Raw genomic sequence first — 24,895 nt, forward strand, 5'->3', positions numbered from 1 at the left:
GGGCAAGATGCTTAAGCAAGTAAGTATGACTGAAAGAGAAAAGAAACTTGTGGTGGAAAAAGAAAGGACTTTTTGCTGGTGAGAGGTAAACCACAAACCTGAGATGAAATAGCAATTGGAACGGCACATAGAGAGGAGAAAGGTGTGAATACACAGAGCCTTGAAGCTGAAGCCAAACAGCAAATTTAGTGTGTGGAAGAATATGAAGGAGGTTAAAAGTGAAAATAATATAGTCTGAATCTGGCTTATGCAGGAAAAATTAATGTAGTAACTTTATCTTTATAATTTTGTCACTTGACATCTTTGGTATGAGCTTTAGCTTCTGGGATATGATCAGATTTAATTAAAAAAACCCAAACTAAAACAACAGTAGTAAAAACCAAAACATGAAAGAAGTTGTGTCGTCTGATTATTGCTAACCAACTGATTCCTGAATGTGAAAAATATCAAGAAAGAAATCATGGTAATAGGATTGGAATGTAGCATTATGTAGTCCTGAATAATTCCTCCCTAACAGCAGTGACTTCCTTTTGTTTCCTTTAGAAATACCCTATGCCAGAGTAAGTGCTATATACAAGATGACTCACACTTGGTCATTAGAATCAATTGGTGAAGTACAAACTTCTTTCAAGATTCTGTACTTGGGCCTCATGAAGGGTATTTACATTCCCATGGCCACAGAGATTGCCTGTGCAGAGCTGGACTCATCACAGAGCAAGGCTGATAAATCCACTTCTTCACCTGCATGGTGGGTGTGCTTCAGGCCTGATGTGCATCATGCCTGCATGTGTCTCACAGCTGCTTTCTGGGTTACTAGAAAAGTATTTGTCTGCACATAAAATATGAAACCAATCCTATCTGTTAGGCCTTTAATACAGAACATAAAATTTAGATACATAATAATGACAATTCCACTTTATACAGAATATCCAACAGCCCAGCTGTTTAATTGTGGAATGACTGGTTCAAAGTGGGGGTGAAAGCACTGAAATGGGCTTATGCCTTAAGGTAACATAGGCTGTGGTGCTTCTTTTAAAAAGCTACAGCTGTTAAGGGGCTCAAAGATGCCTTTTTTTTTTCCCCCAGGTATTTTTGGAAGATGATTGAACATGAATGGAGATTTCCTTTGGAAAGAAATGTACATGAAGCAGTTGCACAGCACACTAAAAATGGCCGTCAAGAGACACTTTCATAATGCACCAGATATTCTGTGTGTGCTAAAACTCAGCCAGGTTTTAATCTGCAGACAATGAGTGACCATTTTAATCCAGAACAAGTAATGTCAACCCTAAGTACTGAAAGCTGCTCTTCAGAAGGACCAATGCATGCAAAGCCTTTTAAGCTCATGGGCAAACCAGGGGCCTGCTGTGTATAGATACCTTCTCCTGTAGTTTCTAATAATGTATGAAATTACCAAGCTTCTTTGACAGGTCACTAATTTTAGAATCCAGTCCACTTTTAAAAATCGAGGAACTGTTTTTATAGACATTTATTGTTGGATTCTGTACCAGCAGTCTACTGGCCTTCAAGCAGTTGCTGATACTTTGTCAGATTCATGATAAAGGGGAAAAAGTTGAAGAGTTGTTTTTTTCCCAAGGCACTGAATGACAATGTTTTATGTTCTTATTCTAGAAATCAGGGTTATCAGCCAATGACTTGGAAATCCTGGATCGAGCTACACACTCTTAATGCATTCCCCCCAACTCTGTTTTAATGTATTTATTAATTATACTTGAAAAACATGACACTTCCCCTTTTGCTCATCTGTTCAAAATGCTCTGTCTTTTGTCCATCACTTAAATGTTCCATCGCTGTCAGTGATGATTCAGCCCTGTAGGGAGGGGTAAATATCAACCCCTGCTTCTGTCATACAGGCAGACATTTTCCTTACTGGCATTTGTTTAATTTGGAGGCTCTGGTATATATTATGTAGTATAGTCCCTTATAACTCTGTGATGCCTGGTGTGTGCACTTTCTGCAGATGCTACACAGTGGGCAGAGTTCTTTGCAAAGACCTGTATAATGGTCATAATAATTTTAACATTACTGTCTTTTAATTTTCTTTTGACTGAATTTGCTTTCCTTCGGTTTCTCTGTTCAGCTTTTTTTCTCCCCTGCCTCACAGCCCTGTTTTCCCTTAATATCTCCAAAGAATTGAAAAGAACAAATACAAGCTAATCTGATCTCCGCCCCCTTTTCTGCTTCAACAAAGCTTTTAGCTTCCCCTCTCGTGCTCTTTTTTTGTTTGTTTTGTTTTCTTTACCTTTCCTTCCCTCCCGCCATGAAAAGAAAAAATCACTACTCCTGTGTAAAAGAAATGGTCAAGCTGCAGCAGGACATGCAACCATGGTGACTTAAGACAAAAATCTGTATTTTCCAGATCTATCTGTGTGTTATACAAGGCTTGTACCTCGTGCTGCAAAATAAGCATGTGGACAAGAGAATAAAGAGAAATATATTTCAAGCTTCCCCTTTAATTCCTGACAGAATTTTTTGTCTTTTTGAGCAGAGAAGCCGAGTGGCTGAATATACACACTGTATGTGTCTGATGTGTTTTCTACGGTTTTGTTCCTGCTAATGACTGCAGGTTTATACATTTTTCTTTTGCAATTGGGCCACGGTTTCCGTGAATCAAGAGGAGAGGGGCCTTAGGCCTTTCCTAGGGCTGCTGCTGCCTCTCTCTCCACTGCTGCTCATTCTGTCTGATAGGCCCAAGTGTGTCAGCTTGGCAGCGTTCCCAGGCACCATCAGCATTACAACATTCCCGGAGTCGGCTCTGGGTTAGCACAAAGCATTGACAAATTCTGTGTATTTAGTTTTGTTCTCATGCTGTTCTTCACAGGGATTAGGACTTTTTTTTTTTTTTTTTTTTTTTTTAAGAGAATAATATTAGAGTAGAGCAGTCACACAATGAGCATAAATGTTAATGACTGACAATCCTCACATTTACTGCTCAGAGGAATCAAAATTTGGATGTTTGTGTGTCGGGGGTGATATCTCTGAGCAACGTAGGCCTTTAGCTGTTCAATTAAAAAGAAATCTATCTTGAATGGTTTGAACTGTTGAAACTGATGCAAGTATTTGCTGAATGTCATGAATTTCCAGTGTGTTCCTGCTGCTGTAGTGGGCTGTATGATTCCCTTTATAGCAGCATTCTCCCCAGTTTCTGCTACATTCCTAAAACAGAACAAACGGTCAGTGTCTCCACGAGCCTTCCTGCTCCCTGCCCTGAAAAACGCTGCCAAATCTAAAAAGAGAAAATGCTTCCAGCAGGGACTCTAGAGTTCCTTATGAGATGATAATTTATACCCTGGGCTGTTAATCCTCTGTTGCAGCCCGAAATGCAGAGACACAGAAGTGTAAGCCCAGCAAAGGGCTGCTGTGGCAGTTCCTTGTGACAATGCTATCTCAAGGAATAATCTGCATGCAGTATGGGACAATGCAGAGCAGGATGACTAATTTTACTGAGTGGCACAGTTATGAGTCACGTCGCTCTCAGGCAGAGAGGTTTGTGTGGTAAAGTAGTTATATCGTGAGAGGTGCTGTATGGAGGTAAGGGAGGGCACTAGGTTTTTTTGTGGTGATTGTTTCTGGGATTATTAGCACTCGACTAAACGTGAGGTGCATATTCTGTTTGCAATTGTCATAGATTTATGGAAGAGGGCTTTTTATAGTTGGTTTTGCACAATCTGAGATCCTGCATGTTCTGCTGGAAGAATGTTTATTTTTCTTTGGTTATTCTCTCTCATTATTTAATAATTATTGTTTCAATGTTAAGTGTCTCCCTCTACACCTTCCCTTGTTTTTTTTTTTTTTGCTTTTGTTTAATGAATAATTATTTGTTATTCAGTGTGCTTCAGAATCACCCTTTCATCTGCAATTTCCATTGCAATCTTCATGGCTACAGAATGATATATTACACAGATGCAAAATTTTGAACAATAATACAAAGGCTCGTTGGAGGCTTTCTAAAAATTTAACCTTTAAGATCTTCATCTGGAGTTAAGACTTCCTCCTTGGCACAACGATAAATCCTCCCACATTCACTGCATTAGGGAAAAGAACGCAATCACATTTTTTAATCAAAAGCTTGGGAACTGGCCCAAGATCAAACCGGTCGCTTACACGCCGTTTTTTTCTTTTTTTGTTTCATTTGCAGCGTTTTAGCAGGAGACAAAAAGGCAAAAACAAAACAAAACAAAAAATCTGAACAGCTCCATGAGCGTTTTGGTGGGGGCAGGCGGGTTAACTGGCCACGTAGGGAGAAATGTGTGTGTTTTCAGGGCCTTGCTGCATGTCAGAAAGCACCCAGGGCTAGAGGGTTAACGGACAGGAAGCTGCAGTTGCAGCCACCCCTGAGGAAGCCAGGTCTGTGTAACAGCCCGGGGCAGGCCCAGAGCTGGGGCCGGGGGATGGACAGCCCGAGCTCTGGGGTGACACCGGCTGTATTTTTAGTTTTGCTCTGCAGCATTTTAAACACAGGGAGGGCCTGCTCCGAGTGGTAGCAAGGCTCTGTGGTAAAGCAGTTTCCACTCTGGAATAGTTTTTGGGAAAAGGAGACGTGAGTGTTCATGTTTAAGGCTCTTTTTTGCTGTTGAGACTCAGCATATCGTGATATCTAAAGAAATCACACTGTAGGTACACGGTGGCTCTGCTGCATGTTCATACATTTAAATTCTGGAGCAGGACAACCCTTCTCTGAATCCTGAGTTATTAATTTCAGCCTCTCCTGTGCTCATGCACTCTCGGTGAGTTCTGCCCTCCGCCTGCGGCCTCGCCCTCTCGGCCAGCACAGCACCAGCGAGCCGAATTTCCCTTTCCCCGCAAACAAAAGAACAGCCCTGGCGACCTGGGCGAACTCTGCCTCCTTTGGCGTTTAGAAACAGCCAGACGGCTTCCACAGGCGGCAGGCCGGGGCCCATCTGGCGGGGCCGGCGGGGTGCGGGCGCTGCCCTGAGGCGGGCAGAGCGCGGCCGGGCCCGGGGCAGGCCCGGGGCGGGCGGCGGGAGCGGAGCGGGGCCTAGCGCGGCCGGCCTGCTCCGAGCCCGGGATGGCTCCTGCTCCCGGAGCCGCACAAAGATAATCGCTCAGGAAGTGTCTCAGCCAATCCCCTGGCGCTTTACATGCGGATTTGCCGGGGCAGCCAATCCGGGGGCGGCTTTCATGGGGAAGACAGATCATCAAGCCCAAGTGCCAAGCCCTCCCTGCCCGAGTACTGAGAGTCTGTCCTCCATGTTTTATAAGTATTGACATAACACTGTGTTAACAATGCATCCACAGAGGTAAGCCTTGCTTTTTACCTTGCTTTTTCTCTAAGGCCTATGAGTTGTGGGTTGAGAGTGTGGTTCTCTGTGATTTCTCGTGCAAAACTCACACCACAGCACTTATATTAAGTTGGAACTGTTTAAATTTTGCTTTCTTGGGTCACATGGTTAGTAGCCATTAGCCACAGCTTTATTTTACAGTCTGGCAAAGCCTTGGCATGCCTACTTCTTCACAGGAGGATGGTGTTTTTAGAGTTTATCAAGATCCTGGTATTCCAAAGGAGGTTTGTGTCTCTGAGCAGTTTGCCAGCACTATTGTCTGTTGTGTCACATGCCTGCTGGAGAGAAAATGGAAGCTAGGGAGCAGATGCATTTAACTGCCCTACAGGGAGTCAAGCAGGGATAATGGCAGACAGAGGAACAGGCAAGTTTACCTTTCTAAACAGTGAATGGAACAGCTAAGATAAGTTATCTCTGAGAAAATGTGGGATTTTTAAAAACCTAGGCATCAGCAAAAAGTGCTAATGGCAGATTGTAGATATTGGGCCTAGGTGGTGGTGGTGTGCTGTTGCATCATGTTTTTTATGCAGCTTATCTTAACTTAAAATGACTATTGAACCTTTTTTTTGCAGGAGTAATTAATACAACGCTTTTCTCTTTCTGAGGGGCAATGTATGGTTAATATTTTGTTCCTTTAAAAGGGAGTTTTTATGCTGCAGATTTTGGAAATGGAGTGCTGCTCAGTAAAACGCAGCAGTGCATCTGTTTACAAATCTGATGCTTTATGGAAAATGTTTTTGAACTGTTAGCTTTCTTGTTTTGCATAGTTCAAATAAACTAATGTAACTTTTATCTGTGCCTTTTTGTTTTACATTGTGTCAGCCACAGTTCTGTGTTTTGGAGTCCAGAAGATATAAAATCATGTGTGGTTCATGACAGTAGTACATGTTGTTTGTTCTTGTTTTTTTTTTTTTTTTTTTTTTCTCCTTTTATTTTTTTTAACTTTTGGTTTAATGCTACGTAATTATTTCAAGAAATTCCTTTTTGATCAATTCCCATATCTGCCAGCCTGTTGTATCTTCTTAACTGGAAAAATGAGATGGGTGCTTGAACAGTTGGTAAGTAAGCAGCATGCTACTCTCTGAACATTTTTAATAGTTTTCCCAAGATTTTATTTTTAATGGGTCAGTCAGTGCAGCAGATGAAGTGATGTTAGTGGTTGCTCATATAAAAGATCAGATTTGCTTAGCGTCCATTTTAAGGATCTTGTACATGTAAACTGCTCTGTTTGAATGCACTGTTTTTCTGATAATATGTCTCTAAATTTTGAAGCTTTTACTTCCTGTTTACCTCAGGCCGGTGAAAAATATTCTCCTTGCTGTTAGTTGATAGTTCACTAATTACCGTGTTTGCAGGGCAAAGCGCGTTTTCACTGTTCCTGGGGCTTTTCGGGTGTGATGAAAGTGCTAGTGCTCAGCAATGGAGTGACCTTATGAAGTAAAGTAAATAACACTTAATGAGCATATGTTTCTGATACTATACAAAGTGTAACCTCAGACAAACTCGCTTGGTTTAGAACTAATTTAGAAACATTTTGTGCTCTTTATAAAGATTTTAATTGTAGCGCCTGCATGCCTCTCTGAACAAGCTGTTTTTCAGTGATCACCAGGGCTGTTACAAAAGCAGAGGAAGGATGCTCTTTTGTGCTTTTGATGTAATTTTTGCACTTGTTTTAACAGTCCATACACATTATTTTAGGAAAGAACTGAAAGCTAGTCTGGCTTTGCAAATGACTGTGCTGAGGCACAGTGCATGCAAACTTTCACAGACCCTTGCCATGTATTTGGTAACTTGCTTTAACATAGCAATTTACCTCTGCTTACTTGTTTACCAGGGTGAATATCTTACTCTGAATGTCTCACTTTGGTTAAAAGCTTTCCTCCCCCCCACTCCATGCTTATCACCCCCCCCCCCCCCCCCCCCGCCACCCCATCCCTTAGGATTAGATTATAAGAATGTCTAGTTCAATTTGAAACCTGAAATACTGCTGGGGTACCACTGAATTTCATGTGATAGTATTCCTGTATGCAATTTTAATGCTTTTTTCAGCATACATGAAAGTGCTGACACAGCTAAGAAGTTATCCTGTTTTTTTGTTCTTCAGTTGTTAAAAACCAGAAATTACATTTGGACACAATTGTCCTAGTAGTAGTTTATACACGTTACCAGTTTACTTTCAGCCTTTAAGAGTGAACAACATAATATTTGTTTAATATCAGGAAGCAGGGGTAAGTGGTCTGCAATCAGAAAGCTTGCATTAAAATGGCTCCCACAGGTTTTGTTAAACCAGGATCTGTTTCAAATCTGCACCTCCAGACACACTGCTGACAGTGAAGCGCATTTGTGTGAGCTGCCCTCGTGCATGCAATGAAACGGAGCGCCGTGAGTCTGTTAAAGTTGGCTATTTTCAATCACTTGGGTGTAATTCTTTTATAGTTCACAAAAAACAAATGTCTGCATTGCAGCAAGATGTCTGAGGCAAGGTAGAGGCAGCAGCGTTGTGCCTCGGCTCAGCCCAATGGCGCTGCTCCGCCGGCGCCGGAGCCAATTGCCGCAGCAGGCAGGTTAAAGATTGACAATTGCAGTGGCAGGGCTGAGAAAGGCCTTCTGGAAATTTCTGCCATCTTTGTTCCGTCTTAAGTAAAGCTAATTCAGCCAAGCTGAACAATTTCATATATATATATCTATTTATTTTTTTTTCTGCTTTGTCAAGGTACAGTGTTGTTATCACTCACTTCCCTAGGTTGCATAATAAGCAGCACTCTGCTGTTTTTTTCTGTTCAGGACAGATGGAATGTGGGGTTTTGTTTAAGTGACAGATGCAGGGAAAAAGCACGTATGCTTTCTCCCCAAGATTTTACTGGCCTGGATCTTGTTACAATCACAATTAGACAGGACATGTATGAAGCAATGCAGCTGAGGTTTATTCAGCTTGGAGCAAATGGCCATTATTCTGATTATAACTAGCAGTTAATCGTATAATTGCACTGTAAGTTTTCTGGCTACTAGAGAGTAATTTGAATTGCCCAGGATGAATATGATTAGCCATTATTATTTAGTGCCAACATCCAGTTACTTTTGTAATTAACTGGACAAAGAATGGAGGGGGGGGAAACAAAGGAGGGATCTGGATTATAAATCATGGTGAAAACAGTAGCTTTTTAAAAGCTACATGCCTTTTTCATTCTTTGCAGGCAAACTGTTTTACTTGGAAGCTAAATAGTGCTAGGGAAAAGCTGAGTAATTTCTTTAAACAAATGACACTACTTAACATATTGAGAATGAAAAAAATGCGGAGTATAAACCACTCCAAATGTAACAGTCACCCCCCCTCACAGTAGGTAGGAGTATTGAAATGTAGCAGAAAACCTATGTTGCTACTAAGGGAGCATGTAATAAAAGGAACTTCATGCTCAAAAAGCAGAAATAGATTACATTACAAATTTAGCCCTTCATATCATGTCCACAAACTTCAACTGGCTCGTCTTCCTGAGCTGTCTTCCATTTTGTGGTATCACTTTTGCTTGAGGTTTTTGTTGTTGTTTTGTTTCGTTTCTGGTTTTGTTGTTTTGCTTCTTCTGTTCTGCTTTGTTTTCCAGTATGTTGTATTGGATCACTTTTCAGCCACTGGCCCTGTGGATCCAGGAGCTGGAAAGTGATAGCTGGTGGTCAGTTTTCCATAGTGGTGGTACTACTCCAGCATAATTGGTTAAAGGGAGATAAATCTCAGTAGAAGCTCTCCTGTGTCTGAAATTCAGGGCATTAATTTGAATTTCCTAAATATCCTGGAAGTTGAACAAAACCTTTGCCCATGCAAAATGGCGTAGACAGCGATTTTCAAATTTGTGGATCCCCAGTATTTTTCCCATGGGCACATGGATCCCATTAGAATGACTTTAAGCCTGTTAGACCAGGTTTGATTTACTTGGTTATTGTCTGCAAACCCCTTTGTGGTAGTCCAGTGGCTTTGAGGGGTCTGCAGACTGGGAACCATCACAGTAGGCCATCAAGCTTGGCCCTTTAAATGGTATTTAGGAAGTAATTTAAATACATTTGTTAATAAACATGTCTTGTGTTCATGGGTTAAAGTTTAATTTAGCCATAGCTACATAGGAAGTGAGTTTCAGGTATTTGGTAGTTGTGTGTCATTCTCATGTTAACCCTTTATTGCCCGTTGTCAGAGCATCTGTGTTTCACACTGTGAGATGAAAACCATGCTGTAACAGGATGTTAACATTCTTAATTCAGCTGATATAAAGCTTTACTTTCCAGCATGATTGTTCTCAAATTTTATTTTCAGCATCTGAAATCTGTAGGTATTTGGTTGCCTTGCTTGGGCCTCAGCTATATAGTTTATAGACTTAAAGATGACTGTTACACCAAGGATCCCCCTCCCTCCCCTGATTTTTCTTTTGTGCAGCTATTTTGCATGGACATTGAATAAGTGTAAGGTTTTAAAAAGGACCAAAATGTCCTTTAAATGAAAAATAGTTGCTTTGCTTGTTATCACAGGTAACCAGCTTAAACATTGCTGTACATAGATATCTGAACAAGCCTTTTGTGTATGTTAATTACTTAATACAAAGTGTTATTTGCTTAATACACATGGAGCGTTTTGCAGGGAATTCTGCAAAGGGAAATGTAAAATATGAGGTGCTCACACTGGAGGGTGAAGCTAAAATTGAGTGATTTCCTTAGTAACCTGTGACTTCACAAATCTCCCTGTCTTGTGCCTTTTTAGTTAAACGTTCGGATGTCAGGTGTCCTTTGGTCCTTCTTTACCATTTCTGATATTTAGGTGCTGCCTTTGAATCTTGCCCTGCTGTGTAAACAGGAGCTGCTGGTATTGAACAAAGTGCTACCATTTTAGCTCCAGAGCAGGAGTGAGGCAGTGCAGTGCTGGCAGACGCCATTTTAAGAGCCCTGCATAAATAGCATAGCTACCGATGAGTAAGAGACTGTTATAGGTGAGTGCTCATACAAAGCTGCTATTTATTCAGCAATGGCATGCAAATAGTGGTTTTTTGGTTTTAAATTTTTATTGAATGCAGTTTTTTTTTGGAGTCATTGTTTAGGATTGCTGCTCACAAATGTGATGCATGAGAGGCAGGGGTTATCTTAAAGATGAAATTCAGTTTTAGTGCTTATAGTCTTTAATAATTTTTTTTTGTTTTGTTTTGTTTTCTGTTAATTAAAAGGAAAAATGAATTCCAGAAATATGTAGTTCTTGATCTGAGATTCATGTGTTATTCCCTAATGTAGATCTAGATTGTGTATGTGGGCATTAGCTGTTTCGAGTGGTTTTCCATATCTGTCAGTTTTTCTTGGTTAAATGTCAAGGTGCAGTAGTTCATCTGCAACTTTTAATTGCTCTTCGTAGTTACTATGGATTAAAGCAGCTGTATATATTCTTGTATATGTACATTTTCTCAGGTAAGTACTACTATTAGTAAAGGAATGATTTTCCTAAACAGAAAAGTCAGTATATAATTCAGGGATGTGAAATTTGAAAACCCGGATTTTATATTAAAAAATCACCAGCCTCTCTTTAGTTTGGTAGAGAACATATTTAAAAATTAGGCAGCTAAGTTGTTTTTCTATTTTTGCCTAAGTATCAATAAATTTTGTATGCTTGCAGTCCTTATTTTTTTTTCTTTCTGTGCCCAACTCTCAAAGGCATAATCTCCACCCCTTCTACCCTCATTCAGACAGGCTAAACTAGTTTGTATGAAACAAATTAGCTTAACATTTTAGAAAACAAACTTCTGTTGTTGTTGTTGCAAGTTTTGTCAATATGAGTAGGGAAGTTTTAAATGATTAATTGGTTTTCTGGTCATTTGACAGGGGAACTGGCAAAGCTTGAATTTCAGTTGTGTTCTTAAGACGTGTTCCTCTGTGTTCATTCATCTTAATGAGGAAATAAGAGTAGCTTTCAGAATTACATGAGCTATTTGTTGTATTCATTTAGGTACTTAATTGAGTATATTTCAGTATCATTTTCTGATCTGCAGCCTCAGAGCATCCCATTCATAGATGCATGACAAGTAACACAGGCTGGCTGAAATAGCTGCTCTGAGCCCTGCAAAAATGAATTCTTAAAATAAAACTCTCTAGCATACAGTTATTGTTTCCATGGAATGAGATACTTGTTTTTAGTTATTTTGCTGCTGGTCTTAATTTGCCTTTTATTTTGTTGTGGGTAACAGAAGGTAACTGATTAAGAACCTGTTTTTCTTGAATTATTTAATTGGAAATCTTTTGCTGCATTTGGAAGTTTGTGCTTTATAAAGAAATTTCCGAATTTTCCTTGTATTGGTGGAGGGTGCAAAGGTGAAAAGATGTCAGCTTTAGAAAAGTTACTGTAAACTTGCTATGAATTGCTGCTATGTGTTTATAAACTGGAATCTCAAAGATGACCACTACAGTCATCACTGCCAGCATTCAAACAATGTCATGTTGTGGAAGTCATTATACATTACAGCAAATAAAGCAATGGGAGATGCCTTTGAAGAGCTGTGAATGTTCAGTAACTTTTATAGCTATGTCTAACACACTTTTATTTAATTGTTCCTCACCAACACTGGGATTTTTTTTTCAGAACAGTCTCTGTGGTTTTCTTATATACTTAAATGTTTGTGCCCTTAAAAGATTAATTAATTGCAGAGAATATGGAGATGCCTGTGTTCCTCTGAGGCTCAGGTTTCACATTGTAGTAGGTAATTGCTGGATTTTGTGTGACTGATGCACACTGTGCACATGTGTGTGTGGGGAATGTGCTCCTCCATTGCTGAGCAAAGTGGGGAACCTTGGCATCAAGTGGAGAATGAATTTTGACTGCTCATTTATACTTAAAATCTTTAAGAAGGCTTTTTTTCAGTCATCCTTTATGCGATGTTTGCATCCGTGCCCAGGGCAGGAACTAGATCATCTTTAAGGTCCTGTCCAAGGCAAGACATTGTATCATGTTATGATTCTTTGTATCAAGATTTTGCAAGACACTTTGTTTACCTTACAAGTGTTTCTGAAGTGTCTTATTTTTGTTTATACTGCTATTGCAAGAACACTTTAAGGGGTGATGGAGGAAACTGGCTCAGTTTCCTAAATTAGGCTGGTTGTATGAGTGGGGCACATTCTGAGCTGGAAAACTCTGCTCTGCTGTAACTAATAGGTTGGAGTCCTGCTCTGCAGTGCTGGGTTTGGGCCCAGGGGCCCAGAACATCCTCAGTCAGTCTGAGACATCTCCTGGTGCTTTGGTCAGTGGAGTAGGAGCAGTTCCTGCTGTGGTGTTGCCATATTGATCCATCACTCCCATTTCTCAGCCAGGATTCATGCACAGCTCTCTGGATTGTAATACTGATTTGTACCAACTACTGTATCTTTCATGTTGTACCATGTTCCCTCAGGCTGTGTTTTAAACAAAATGGCCTGATGGATTTGGATGAGTCTGGAATATTATGATTGCTTTAATGTGACTTAACTGTGAGCTGCTAAAAGGGTGGTGCCCTTTTCTCCCTGTGTGGTTCTCTCCCATTTTCTGCTTGTCCAGCTGGACAGTGAGTTACATTCCAGAACTGATTTGGATAAAATGGACATAATTTCTGGAACAAGAAGTTAAGGATTGGGGAAACCATTCCTTTTAGTGGCAGCCTATGTGAAATGAGCATAAATGTTCAACCTGAGTCTCATAAAGCCTTGTGTGTCCAAATCTGTGTCTGGAACTGGACCTATGTTTTAGAAGCAGGTAATGTGCACTGCCAGATTACTCCAGTCTTACAGAATTACTGGGTATGAATATTCACCTGTATGCATTATTGATTACATATACATGATGTTTTAAAAATATGTGGTTTCTTACAGTTTGGCTATATTGAAATAGGGTTTTATAAAGAGGGAAGGGAAGAAAAAACTCCAGTGCAGCATTGGAAGAGAACAATGAACCCATCCCATGAGCCCATCCCTGCCCTTTGCTTAGAAGAGGAACAGGCAAAGACAAGTGGTGCATGAAATGTTTTGGTGTCTGCAGGCCACTGCCAGCTCCTCTTTGCTGAGGCCCCTGGGAAAGGGTGTAACAAATGTGCAGGATAATTGATCTGCCCATGCATAGTAAATGTGTGAGCATCGTAGTATGGTTGGCTGTGTTGTGCATTTAATCTGCCCATGCAAAGTAAATCTGAGAAGCATTGTGTTACAGTCAACTGTGCTACACATTTACCATATTTCTGGTCACATGGGTGCCTTGCCTTGCTCCTGAAATGATCAGAATAGTCCGTGAGCTGGGAGGTAGATGCTGGTAGAACAGAACTCCCCTTCAGTGTTTTAGGACTTTAAAGAGCTTATTTTATAAATTATTTCTATATCCATGTGACAAAGAATAATGATTTCTGGCATTCGTGGAACTTCTCAGCTTTGGATCTTCCATACATTGAGCTTGGTTAATTTGTATGTAAAATTTCTGCTGACATAACTGTTCTGTTTAGAACTGTGAAAGGAATTGCAACAGAGTAGTTCATAGTTGATTAAAAGTAGTTTTGTCAAATAACAAATTAAAAAATCCTTCTGCTGTTAAGTTTTACTTTGTTTAGGATTCTCTTTTAACTTATACCCTTAACAAAGCTCCTGCTAATATAAACTGTTTGTCAGGCTGAAGAGTTTCTCTGCTATGAATGTAACCAAGTCCTCACTGTTGTTTCCGAGCTCTGATGAGATGCCTCAGGCAGATTTATGTAGTGGCTAAAGCAAAGGTTTCCAGCTGCCCTCTTGGCCCTGTCCCTGGGGCTGGGGTGGCTGAATGGAACCTCAGCCCACTCCATAGCAACAGAAATTCATAATCTGCCATATCAGCGCAAACTGGTGTCAGCAACAACTTCCATTAACAGACTGACTCTTAAATTGTCCCTGTAGAGGAGAGGATCCACATCCCTCATAGCTGTTGTGCTCTGGTGGACAATGCAATGCTGCCTGAAGCTCCAGAACCCCATTTGTCCATCATTTTGAGTTTGGGTTTGCTTCAACATCGTGTGTTTTCTTTTACTTTTTATCTAGGATAGTCACATCTCCAGAACTGCTCTGTAACTCTGTGTTTGTTCTTGTTCATTTTTCTTCTCCCTTCCATCTTCTTTCCCCGAAGTGACTTAACAAGCCAAATTGATTGAGTTGTTTTCTTGAATGGCATCACTATAGAATATCACAAGTAGAATATCAGGAAGTCAGATGTACTTTGTAATAATTTGATCCTGCCTGGAGCAAATGAAAACTGACTGTGTAAGATTGAATGGTAACAACTCTATACTGTTTACTCTTTATGGTTAATAATTGGTGGAATTGTATTGCCAATAAATTACAAATAATCAGTTTTCTGTTATACAGTCTAGTTCCAAAATCCTTAAAATTATTTATTTAATGGTTTTTAAAATTCCATTTTACCTTCTAATTTTTCGAGTTGTTCCGTTTTGCTAAGTCTGTTACTTCAGCTAATCTGTTCACAAATGCTGATGAGCATTTAATTGTTGGCAGGTATCTGTCCACATGGTTTATGAGATTAGAAGCTGCAAGGGACAGAATTCCTGTTTGTTACACACCAAGAGTTCATACATACATTGCCATAATCTTCGGTACATGTCACAAGACTGTCTTTGGTACAAAAATGTAACTTTTGTGCTTGGTAATTTGCAGCATATGTGTGTACCTGGATTGTTTCTCACTGTGGTTTGATCAGTGTATGCCCTGGCAAACAGCAAACCTTTCATTCCATCAGAAATTTTAATGTAGTTGTGTTTGACAGTGTTGGGTTGAACTTAATGGTCATGCAATTAATACAGTCCATAAAGTATTCTAATTCACCTTTTTGAATCCTGCAGCTTGGCTGAAGAGGAAATAAAGGCAGAGCAGGAGGTGGTGGAGGGGATGGACATCTCCACTCGATCCAAAGGTGAGTAAGAGGAATATTTCAATTAGATTCTACAACACAATCATTTCTAAACCAGTGTAGTGAAGCTGTGTTGTCTACCATGAGGCTACTCTTGAGTGGAGACTCAAGATTCACTGCATTTTTTGCAATGACTGCTCTATGTTAAGAAGTGTTTCAGTTTTTCCTTGGTTTTCATTATATAGCAAATATACACACACAAATATTTCAGTGTTATTTCTGGTCTATGAATAACCAAGGTTAAATTACCAAAAAACAGCAACCTCTTGTGTCACTTTATCATGGCTTCCTATTGGCAAGGCAGGAGAAAGTAGTAGTAGCAGCAAAACTATTAAGATAGTATTTCCTACTGTCATGAATTCTCTTTTTTCCCTAAGAATAAAGAATCACAGTAGCATTTCTATTTCCACAGAAATTAGTCCCCTGAGCAGTATGTATTTCATGGACATTCGTGCCTGTCCATCTCCTTTTGTACTTGCAGCTGACTTTGCAGCTGAGTTTACCTGAGAGCCATTTCTCTAAAACAGCAGCAATAGTTGCTACCATCCTTTTAAAGTTCTGGCACGTGCCCAGTTTCTCTTCATATTCCTACAGCAGGGCTCACAAGTCTGGGTAACTATGGATGTGCAGGTGGGCTTATCTTGAAGGCATGGCACAGATCAACTGCATGGTTTTTAATGAGGAAGCTTGGCTGGATAACATGGTTATAAAATTGGATTCAAGTCTTATTTGTACTGACAGACAGTAAATTTCTTGTTTCAGTTCTCGTGGTATGGTTAGGTGAGGTAGTGATTATGATCTGCCACCTCAGAAGAGACACACTTCGTCCTTTTGTCCCTTCTCCTTGTCTTTTTCTCCCTTCTCTCCTTCTCATCTTGTCAGTCTCCACCACTGGACTACTTTCAATATTTACTTCTCTTTGTATTTCAGTTTTCTAAGCCAGCAGAAAGTAAATGTTTTTGTTGCTTTAATGATTGCTGCTGACTGGGGTAAGCTCCCAGCTCTGCACTCCACCACTCACTTCCTTTGTGGTGCATGTCACATCCCAGCCACTTGAACTTTCTAACCAACTTAAAAGCTGAAACAGTTTTCTACTGCTGTAGTGGTCAACTTGTTTGTGAAAGAGTTTGATAACATAAGAACTTGGTATAACAGACAGTGGGGGTTATTAGATGCATTTAGCTGCCCATGAAATCTCATCTTTATTTCTCCTTGGAAACACTGGCCCGCTTTCTAGTACTGAGAGTTCTGCATGCCTTAACTGAGCTAAACCATTACTTATGTCACTCTGACGTAATCACTGTCTAAAAGACACTTAAAAATCTGATACCTACTTATGTAGATGTTTACATTTTAGTTCTGGTGCTTCAATCAGCCACAGACAGGTGTATGGGCCATACAAAGAGTTTCCATTTCCTCGTGGTCGTTCTTGTGCTGCCCTGACAGGATATGTTGTTTCAGTGAATTAAGCCCACAGGAGACTTTCTGCTTTTTGTTTGGAAGGGTTAAGATGAAGTTTCTTAGGACAGTGAACTGATTTAATATTATGGTTATTAAAAGGTCAGTCTGTCCTGTCCCAGCCTTCTCACACACATGATGTTGCAGCTTCCCTTGCATCGTGGGCTTCTAACAATTATACCTGGTCAGTTCAGAGGGATTTAACCTGGCAGAAAGAGACTCATGTTTTCACACTGTTTACTGTTATTGTAACTCCCTGTACCAGCTGATGCCAAAGCCAGTCTCACCACGGTGCTGGTTTAGGTTGACCAAGCTGGCTGTGTGGAAGGCACTGGTCCCTGCATAGATGTTCTCCTAGTGCTTTAAATACCAAGTGGGAGTGATGTAAATGGCATTTCTATATCACCGTAGTAGAGATAAAACTTAGTAACTGTTGAATCACTTTAATAATAAGGGAATTGGTATTTATTTAACTAGGTACTGATTCGCTTTAGTTGGTTTGTTAAATTTAACATATATGTTGATAAAACCCCTGCCAGCACCACTCCAAGGACAAGAATAACAACCACCCACCTCAAGCCCTTGCAGGCTTATATTTTTTCCAGTGAAGAATGTGGGATATAAAGAACCCTTTATACTTACCTGTAAACCATTTCTCTTTGTTATATACCCAACCTCATCTGTAAATTAGTTATAGAACTTTATAATAGTTGACAATATAATTTTTCACAGAAAATAAAAGAATCATAAATGTCATCTCCAGGAGCTGGCCACATTACAGGCCTGGTGTAATGAATCTTTCTGGACTCCTGTTATTTGGATTGAAACAAGCTTCTCTCATAGTTTGGTGCAGTATTTCTGCAGCAGAGAAGTCACAAACCAGAATTTCAAAACTGTTACTCTGCTCTGCGCAAGGCAGAAAAGGTGCAGCAAAGTTCTCAGCTGGTGGGATGGTGGCAGCAATGTCTCCACTTGTAGCAATTGGCTTGTGCAGAGTTTTGTTTTTTGTGTTTTGGAAAGGATGTAGATGAGGAAGGTGACCCCATCTAGGCAAACCTGATGGGGAGCACACAGCTCTTTCTGCTTTGTTTGGGTTTTTTGATGTGTGAGAAGCTGGTACAGGAGATGAGTCTGAGGCACTGTATAACTTCAGACTTGACCCAGAGCAGCGGATATGCTGCAGGTCTGTGACCTGCTTTCCCAGCTATGGTTTGTACAGCTCGTGTGAGGCTGTGTCTAAAGAAAGTTGTAGGGAAATAAATTTAATTGCTTTAACACCAATTAGCCCGATGCACACCTCTTCATGAACATTCTTGTTTTGATATAAGCAGTTTAATTGCTATAATTCAATTGCAGTTCAGTTTAAACTAAACTAAACCAAGCATTGTTTAATCTGGGACACAGGTCTGAACACAGCCTTTGAATTGGTCTAGGAAACGTGGTGGTTTCAAAGCAGCCTGAGCTGGTCAAACGGTTCAGTGCAGCAGTTTTATCCACTTCTTTCCATACCCTAGCTGGCAGGAAGCTAACTGAACCATAAAATATGAACAGTGTTCTACTAGCTCAGTGTGCTGAAACAGCTTGGTGGGCTGCCAGAAATGGTGTAAGAGAGAAGGCAGGAATACACCAGTTGGGTGCAGGAAGTGTGGAGCTTTGTTAGCAAGCATTTAGGCAGGACTAGGCTGGAATGAAACCAGAGCTGAGAGCCATCAATGACACTTCTTACTTTATATTGTGGTAGATTAAGCGAGTCTGTAGCTGGGGTCAGGCCTGTGGAGTCCTTCCTACATGTTCAGCAGCATTTCTCTACCTTCTCCTTTGCTGGCTGTAATCCTTCTGTGTCAAGCAGCTGATCTAGCAGAAAATTGATCATTTTTTGTAGTACCAGATTTTTGCCTGAATCATGAACTGATTACTGCTATTAGACATAAGTGCCTGTCTCCAAAAAGTTGTGGGGGACAGATACATGGTAAGGTGGGAAAGAGGAGTAGAGTTACTCCAGCAGTTATAATTTAGATCTGCTTGTAAGCTGTGCCTGTGCAGCATTGTTAAAGACAAGGTTTTAAAATACACTGCTCTGTTGATGAGAACAAGAAGGCATAAGACATCTGAGAACTGGCAATGGGAAATGACAGCTTAAAGAGAAGGCAAGGAGTTCAGAACCAGAAAATGGAGTGAACAAAGGATTGCTTTTTAGTGAAGCAGAGAGGCCATGGTTACATGATTATGTTTTGTCCTTTGTATAGGATACATTAACATGTCCAGCAGAAACATCCTGTTACATTTCTGTTCCAGCCTTATGAACAACTTTTTAACCTTGTTTATTGAATATTTCAAGGTCTCTGGATAAATGTCTAGGCATTTCCAGGTTTCAGAGCAAATTTTGCCTTTGCTTGTACTTGTTCTCTTTGGACAAAATAAACTCCCCATTGGGTGTTTTCTTCCTATTAACCTGGAAGAATTTTTTTTTTTTTTTAAGCCTTCCTGCTAGTTTAACCTACTTAGCTGCCAACAGTAGCAAACTGTGGTGGCAGATGGACTTCCATGTAGGTTTTCATGTATTTCAGCTGGTACTGGAGCCATTGTCTGTTTAGTGCCCAGTCAAAGGGAGCTCTTCAACTCTCTTCTTGCCATCATCAGTCTCAGATCTCTTATATTGCCTTTGCATCTCTGCTGACTCTTAGGACTTGGGTGAAGAGGTTGTTTTCTACCTGCTTTTCTTACTGTACTAGGTTACTGGGGAATTGAGCAGATGTTGGACATTGCTGGGAGCAGCCTTGCCCTGGCAGGGACAGTTGGTCATAAGATGGTCTCAGCTTGGCATAAAATCATATACTGAGGCCTTACTGCTTAATGGGGAGAATTCTGACATTTACAGATTTGGTTGTTTTTTTTTTTTTCAGGTTTGTGTTAAAAGCTTTGGTCTTAAGAAACTCCTCTCAGTGGTAGAATGTTCAGATACAATGAATATAAATACAGAAATGACTAATTAAATGGAATTCCCAGAGTGCATGATACATTTTGTAACGGTTTCATAATTGTACATCTCTATCAGCTTTCTCTGCAGCGATACCAAGTATTTAATCACACAGAGATGAGATTTTTACTCCAGTGTTAGGCTGAGACTCCTGCAGGGAACAGGAGTGTAGCCCTGGGCTTTTGTCTCTAGTGCAGAGCCCTTGCTATCAGCAGGCCCACCTTAGGAGGGCCTTGGGACAGCCAGGCTCCAGCTTATCCTTGCCTTTCAGCTCTCACCTTGCAAGTTGTTGGGGAGTGTTTCTTTTTCTTTATCTCCCAAAGTCTTACAGTGAAGAAACAACTAACAGCGTCCTTTTGTACTGGTGTAAAACTGTAACGTGGCAGGGGTTAATCAGAATTTACACAACCACGGCTGACCTCTGCTATTTATTACATTAAGCAACTGGATTGGGTTAATTACATTGGTTGAAGTTTCTGGAATGTAAACAGAGCTTTAGTGGTTGGTTGCAACTGCATCATATTTCAAAATTCCGGCAGAAAATTAAAATTCCTCAAAGCTGAGTGTAAGTTCTAACAGATTTATCCATGGTTTTATTAAGTTTTTAAGATATTTACCCTTGCTAAGGTATTATAGGTAATGGATTTGAAAAATCAGAAATCTTTTAACAACCATTCAAATTCAACTGGAAGGCTTCACAGTTCTGGAATTTGTCTAAATTATGAATTGAAACCTGTTCTATCAAATGGGACAAGTTAGTATTGCTACATTTTCTGTCAGATTTCTTCAGTGATTACACTCCAGGCCATTTGAAGTACAGACATTCAGAGATTTTGAGGAGTGAAGAGAGACGTGACAGTCTAGGTGGAAGTCTAGGTGATTTTTTTTTCTTCCTTCTAAAGCCATGGATACACATTTCTGCAGGGTAATGACAGCTTAAGCAATCTTCAGTCACCTTTCTTTTCTTGTACCTTCTCTCACACTGCCTTCTCATAGCTGTTTCTTAAATCCATCAAATCAATTCTTCATGCCACTGTTTTCAATAAATTTTTGTTCTGTTACATTTCATTGAATTTAATTCCTTGATTTGGTTCACCAAACGTTTGCAGAACTGTTTGTGCCATAATAAAAGGCAGAGCAGGGCATTGGGGATTAAGGTTAACAGAAGTAGCCTTGGGCTGGCTCTGTTTAAGTGACACTTCTGAGTGTCTCATGTTTCTAGTTGGAAGCATATTCAGAATTTTGCATATTTGACCCACTTGCATTGAGATATCAGAAACTTGCTTATATTACAGAGAAGTCATTGGTGTAACTCAGTTTACTGATATCTCCTGGGAGGCTAAAATAATGCTTTCACTGAAAAAACACATTACTGTTCCTGGCTCCTGGAAAACCAAGATGACTGCTAATCTTACTGCCTTTATCACAAATCATATTGAAAAGCTTTTTTAATTTCTTCTTCTTGTTGTTGTTACGATTTAAACAAAGGTGTTTCTTAGTTTTTCTCTTCTTGCTTTCCAGAACAGAGAAGTTTTATTCTCCAAGCAGTGAACAGCTCATTTTTTTTCATAGGATTTATATCTACAATTTAAGAAAATTAGGTACAGAAATTGAATAAGTAATACTCTTCATGAAAGTAAACTTGCTATAGTTAAGATTTATTTTTTTTATTGTCTGCACTTTATTTTGAAATGCAAAACTTTGCTTCCCATCCACATAATCTCAAAGAAGGATGGTTCTTCATTCTCAGTAAAAGGTTTGATCTTCCAGTTTCCACATTTTTTGGGAAGACTTTTGTTTTTTTGACTTAACTTTTTTGTGGGGTTGAATTTGAAAATGGTGGTCTATTGTAATTCTGATTTCCTCTGGCTTTTCTCATTTGCCCTGCCACAGCAGCATCCCTCCTTCATTATTACTTTTCCATCCTTTTCTCTCATACTGGCTCTTTCAGCTCTGGGACTTGTTGCTTTGCTGATTTAACTCAAATTAAATTCTAAGGTTTTTCTTGATTTAGGCCATATCAGTTTTCCAAACTATCCTGCTTCCTGGGTGAACAAAGCACAGTGCTAGAGAAAGAAAAAAGGAACAAATTTTATTTGTGGAAAGGTGGTGTGAACTTTGACTTAGGTGTGGATTTTAGCTCTCATTAAAGCTTTAATAGGAGAGAAAACAATCCAAATATAAGAGATGCCTAGAAATACGTATGTAGACATGATTTCACCATTGTTTTAGTTTGGAATTGCTTTGATTGCATTTAACTTGAGCTTTTTAATTTAAAAAATAACAGAAAAGAAGTATGAAAAGAAGGGCATAAGGGAGTGTCACTGTCAGTCTTTGGTACTGAGCAGTTTATGCTGTGTTCTTACAGTAAGGCATGTTGATGTTGCTTATTTTCAAGAAGAATTACATTTAAATACCACAGGAAAAGCAAGGAAAACAACATCCTACTTTTACAGGTTTTCTGAGTTGGCACCTGCTTCTATTGAGAAAAGTGAGACTTCTCACTTGTCAGGAATCACTGCTATGGAGTGTTTACAGTGCAGCACTTTGCAATACACAGAGTATAAAAATATTTGGTTGTGGTCTGTGTTCCATATGCTGCAGCAAAGATAAGATCTCTGACATAAATAATACACTTTTGTTTGTTTTTATAATTTTTTGAAGCTAAACTATAGTAAGTCATTACCATAGTTAGCTGCTTACAAAGTGCATTGCCATCACATAGAATTGGACTTACAGAAGAGTCATAAAGTGTGAAATGATGGTGCTTTAGGGTTTGAGTATTCTTTAGTCTGTCCCCTGGGAGCAGTAGTTACTAATCCTTTAGTCTCATGGTGGCATCGGGAAACAAAGGTTTAAGCTTCAGGTGAAGCTCAGGTTGGCTTGTTGCTTCCCAATGGATGATCTGTAAGAGCACTCAGAGGTGCTTATTGTCAACCTTGACAACATCACAGACCAATTAATACTAACCTAGTGATGTAAAATCAGGGGACTTTTCAAAAGTTATTTCCGATGTCTGTTTTTTTTCACTAGAACTGAAAGCACATTTTAAAAATCGTGCTAAGAAAGCAAAATCACACACACACAAAAAATCAAGAAATAGGTAGACTAAGGTTGCTGGTCAAAATTAATATTTTTAGTACAATTGGCTTATCAATGAGAAGTTTGGTTCAGACTGACAAGCTCATTGTGTGATGCGGGTTCAGTAGGAACAGGGACATTACAGGACCACATGCCGGGTGGTGACCAGCTGGCATGGTGAGATCCTTCCTCAGGTGAGACCATTCTTGCTCATTAAACACTTTTTGAAAAATATTTACTTATCATAGAAGAGATCACAGAAATTCTGGCTGTTTCCTTTGGAGCAGAAACTCGAGTCCACCCCTTAAGCAACTGTTCTACTCACCAAGTTATTGCCCAGCTTAAATTTGGTATCTTTTATTCTTTCCCTCCAGATTTGTGTCAGTTTTTTCAAGTAAGCCTACACTAGGGAAATGATTCAAAATTAAAAATTAACTTTCTTCCTGACAGGTTGTTTTAATAGGGATCAGTTTCTTGATGTGGCTCACAACTCAGCTACAGGAACTTTGCTCACACAGCTGGGAGGGCCAGGGAGTGAGAAGCAGCAGTTTGTGCTAAACAACTGAAAGAAAGTCACACAAAATGCAATTTTTTAATCATAAGTAGAATTGGAAATTATAGCTCAAACAATTTAAGAATATGCCACCATTTTTTTGTTACTTGAACTGAATTAAAAGATTGTTCATATTATCTGATCTCTCATAGATAGGTAAATTGGCAGAAGAGTGTGGTAGTTAAAGACAGTGGCCTATTCCACTAGCACAACTAAATCTGAAACAACATGCCTGTGCATTGCTGTTTTCCTGTCTATTCTTTAATTTTTCCAGTTACATTGCCTCAAGAAAACCCCTCTGTGCATTTGAATAACTTGCCAGCTGAAAAAAAAAAAAAAAAGGGAAGTGTATTTCAGGTCAGTTTTTGTACTAAGTCTATGAGTCACCACCAGTTGATTTGAAAATCCCCAGTATACTCAGGCTTCTTGAACCAAAGAGGAAAATTACATCACTTTAAGTGGGTTTTGAAATTACTTAACCAAACATACATGTTTGTGTGACCATTTCATAAGATTGGTATTAGATCAGCACCTTTTTTTGCTGAATTGTAGCTTGGATTTGGCTGTGACTGAATAGTCATTCAGTTCTGGTTTAGCTAATAACAGTTTCACACTTTTCCTGACCCTGAATCAGTTAGTTTAGGAAAGAAACAACATTTAAAAGTGAAAAGCCTCACATTATGGGGCAGGAACTTCACAGCTGATTTTCATATGGAGACCTGAGACACAACCTGCAGTGTCACAGTTTCTTTGTAAACATCACAATATGAGCTGAAGAGCTGAAAGGAAACTGGTGTGCTCCACTGGTGGCAGTCATGTACCTGGAAATAAGAAATAAAGCCAAAGGGCAGAAAACTCTACTGTCCATTTTCCCTCCTGGTTTAAGGTGTGCCTGCAATAGGTACAATCGGGAAATAAAAGCCCAAGGCTCCTCTGGGAGTTATGCGGATGGCTTTATTTGCTGATGAGAAACTTGGGCTTAGAGACCTTTTTGAGGATATTGTTTGCAAATTTTAATAAACAAAGACTTTAATGTGATGATGGGAAAATGAGAAAAGACATGGTATGATGCTGTTTTTTGTGGGTCACTCTGCAAACAGTTCCCATGCTGAATAAGTTTTATTCTACTTCCATGGAAAAAAAAATAGCATTCAGAGCTTGTTTGTTTTTAGGTTTGATCATTTTGATTTAGTTGTGGGCTTTGGTTTAGCTGACACTGATGCTGCAGTTTCTTCCAGGATAGCTGGATTAGCACAGCTCTCTTGGGATATATGAAACATATCCCAACCTAAGGAGTTCTTCTGCCACCTTCTGTGCATAATCAGCTAAAGTGACAAGCCCTCAGAGTCTCCTGTCAGCAGACTTGTACTGTGTTGGCATTTTCATTGTCATAATTGCTTAAGGAGAGCAGAAAGCAGACATTGTATTTTTCACACATATAGGTGACATAGCAGCTCTTTGTATTGTCAAATCAATCTAAATTTTGGGCTAAATGGAGCAGGAGGCAGATTTTCTTGAATGCAAACACACAAAGTAACAATAATGGCCGCAGACACATGGTATTGATTGATTTCAGC

At 39.7% G+C, this 24,895-nt stretch overlaps 1 protein-coding gene across 3 annotated transcripts in view; it reads left to right on the forward strand.

Moving 5' to 3' along the window:
* The first annotated feature begins 5,178 nt into the window (after nt 1-5,178).
* The window catches only part of ZMYND8 (zinc finger MYND-type containing 8), a 42,958-nt gene continuing 23,241 nt past the window's right edge, over nt 5,179-24,895 (forward strand). For 2 of the 3 annotated variants that reach the window (XM_083873156.1, XM_083873158.1), the window contains exons 1-2: nt 5,179-5,282; nt 15,182-15,252. In XM_083873156.1, the coding sequence (XP_083729282.1) occupies nt 5,269-5,282; nt 15,182-15,252 (85 nt within the window). In that variant the 5' untranslated portion in view covers nt 5,179-5,268. Of the gene's footprint in view, nt 5,283-5,330; nt 5,689-15,181; nt 15,253-24,895 lie in introns of those variants that run through there. The other variant, XM_083873157.1, reaches the window with a different exon arrangement.

The sequence above is a fragment of the Zosterops lateralis genome (assembly GCF_965231275.1).
Source record: "Zosterops lateralis genome assembly, chromosome: 16".
NCBI lineage: Eukaryota > Metazoa > Chordata > Aves > Passeriformes > Zosteropidae > Zosterops > Zosterops lateralis.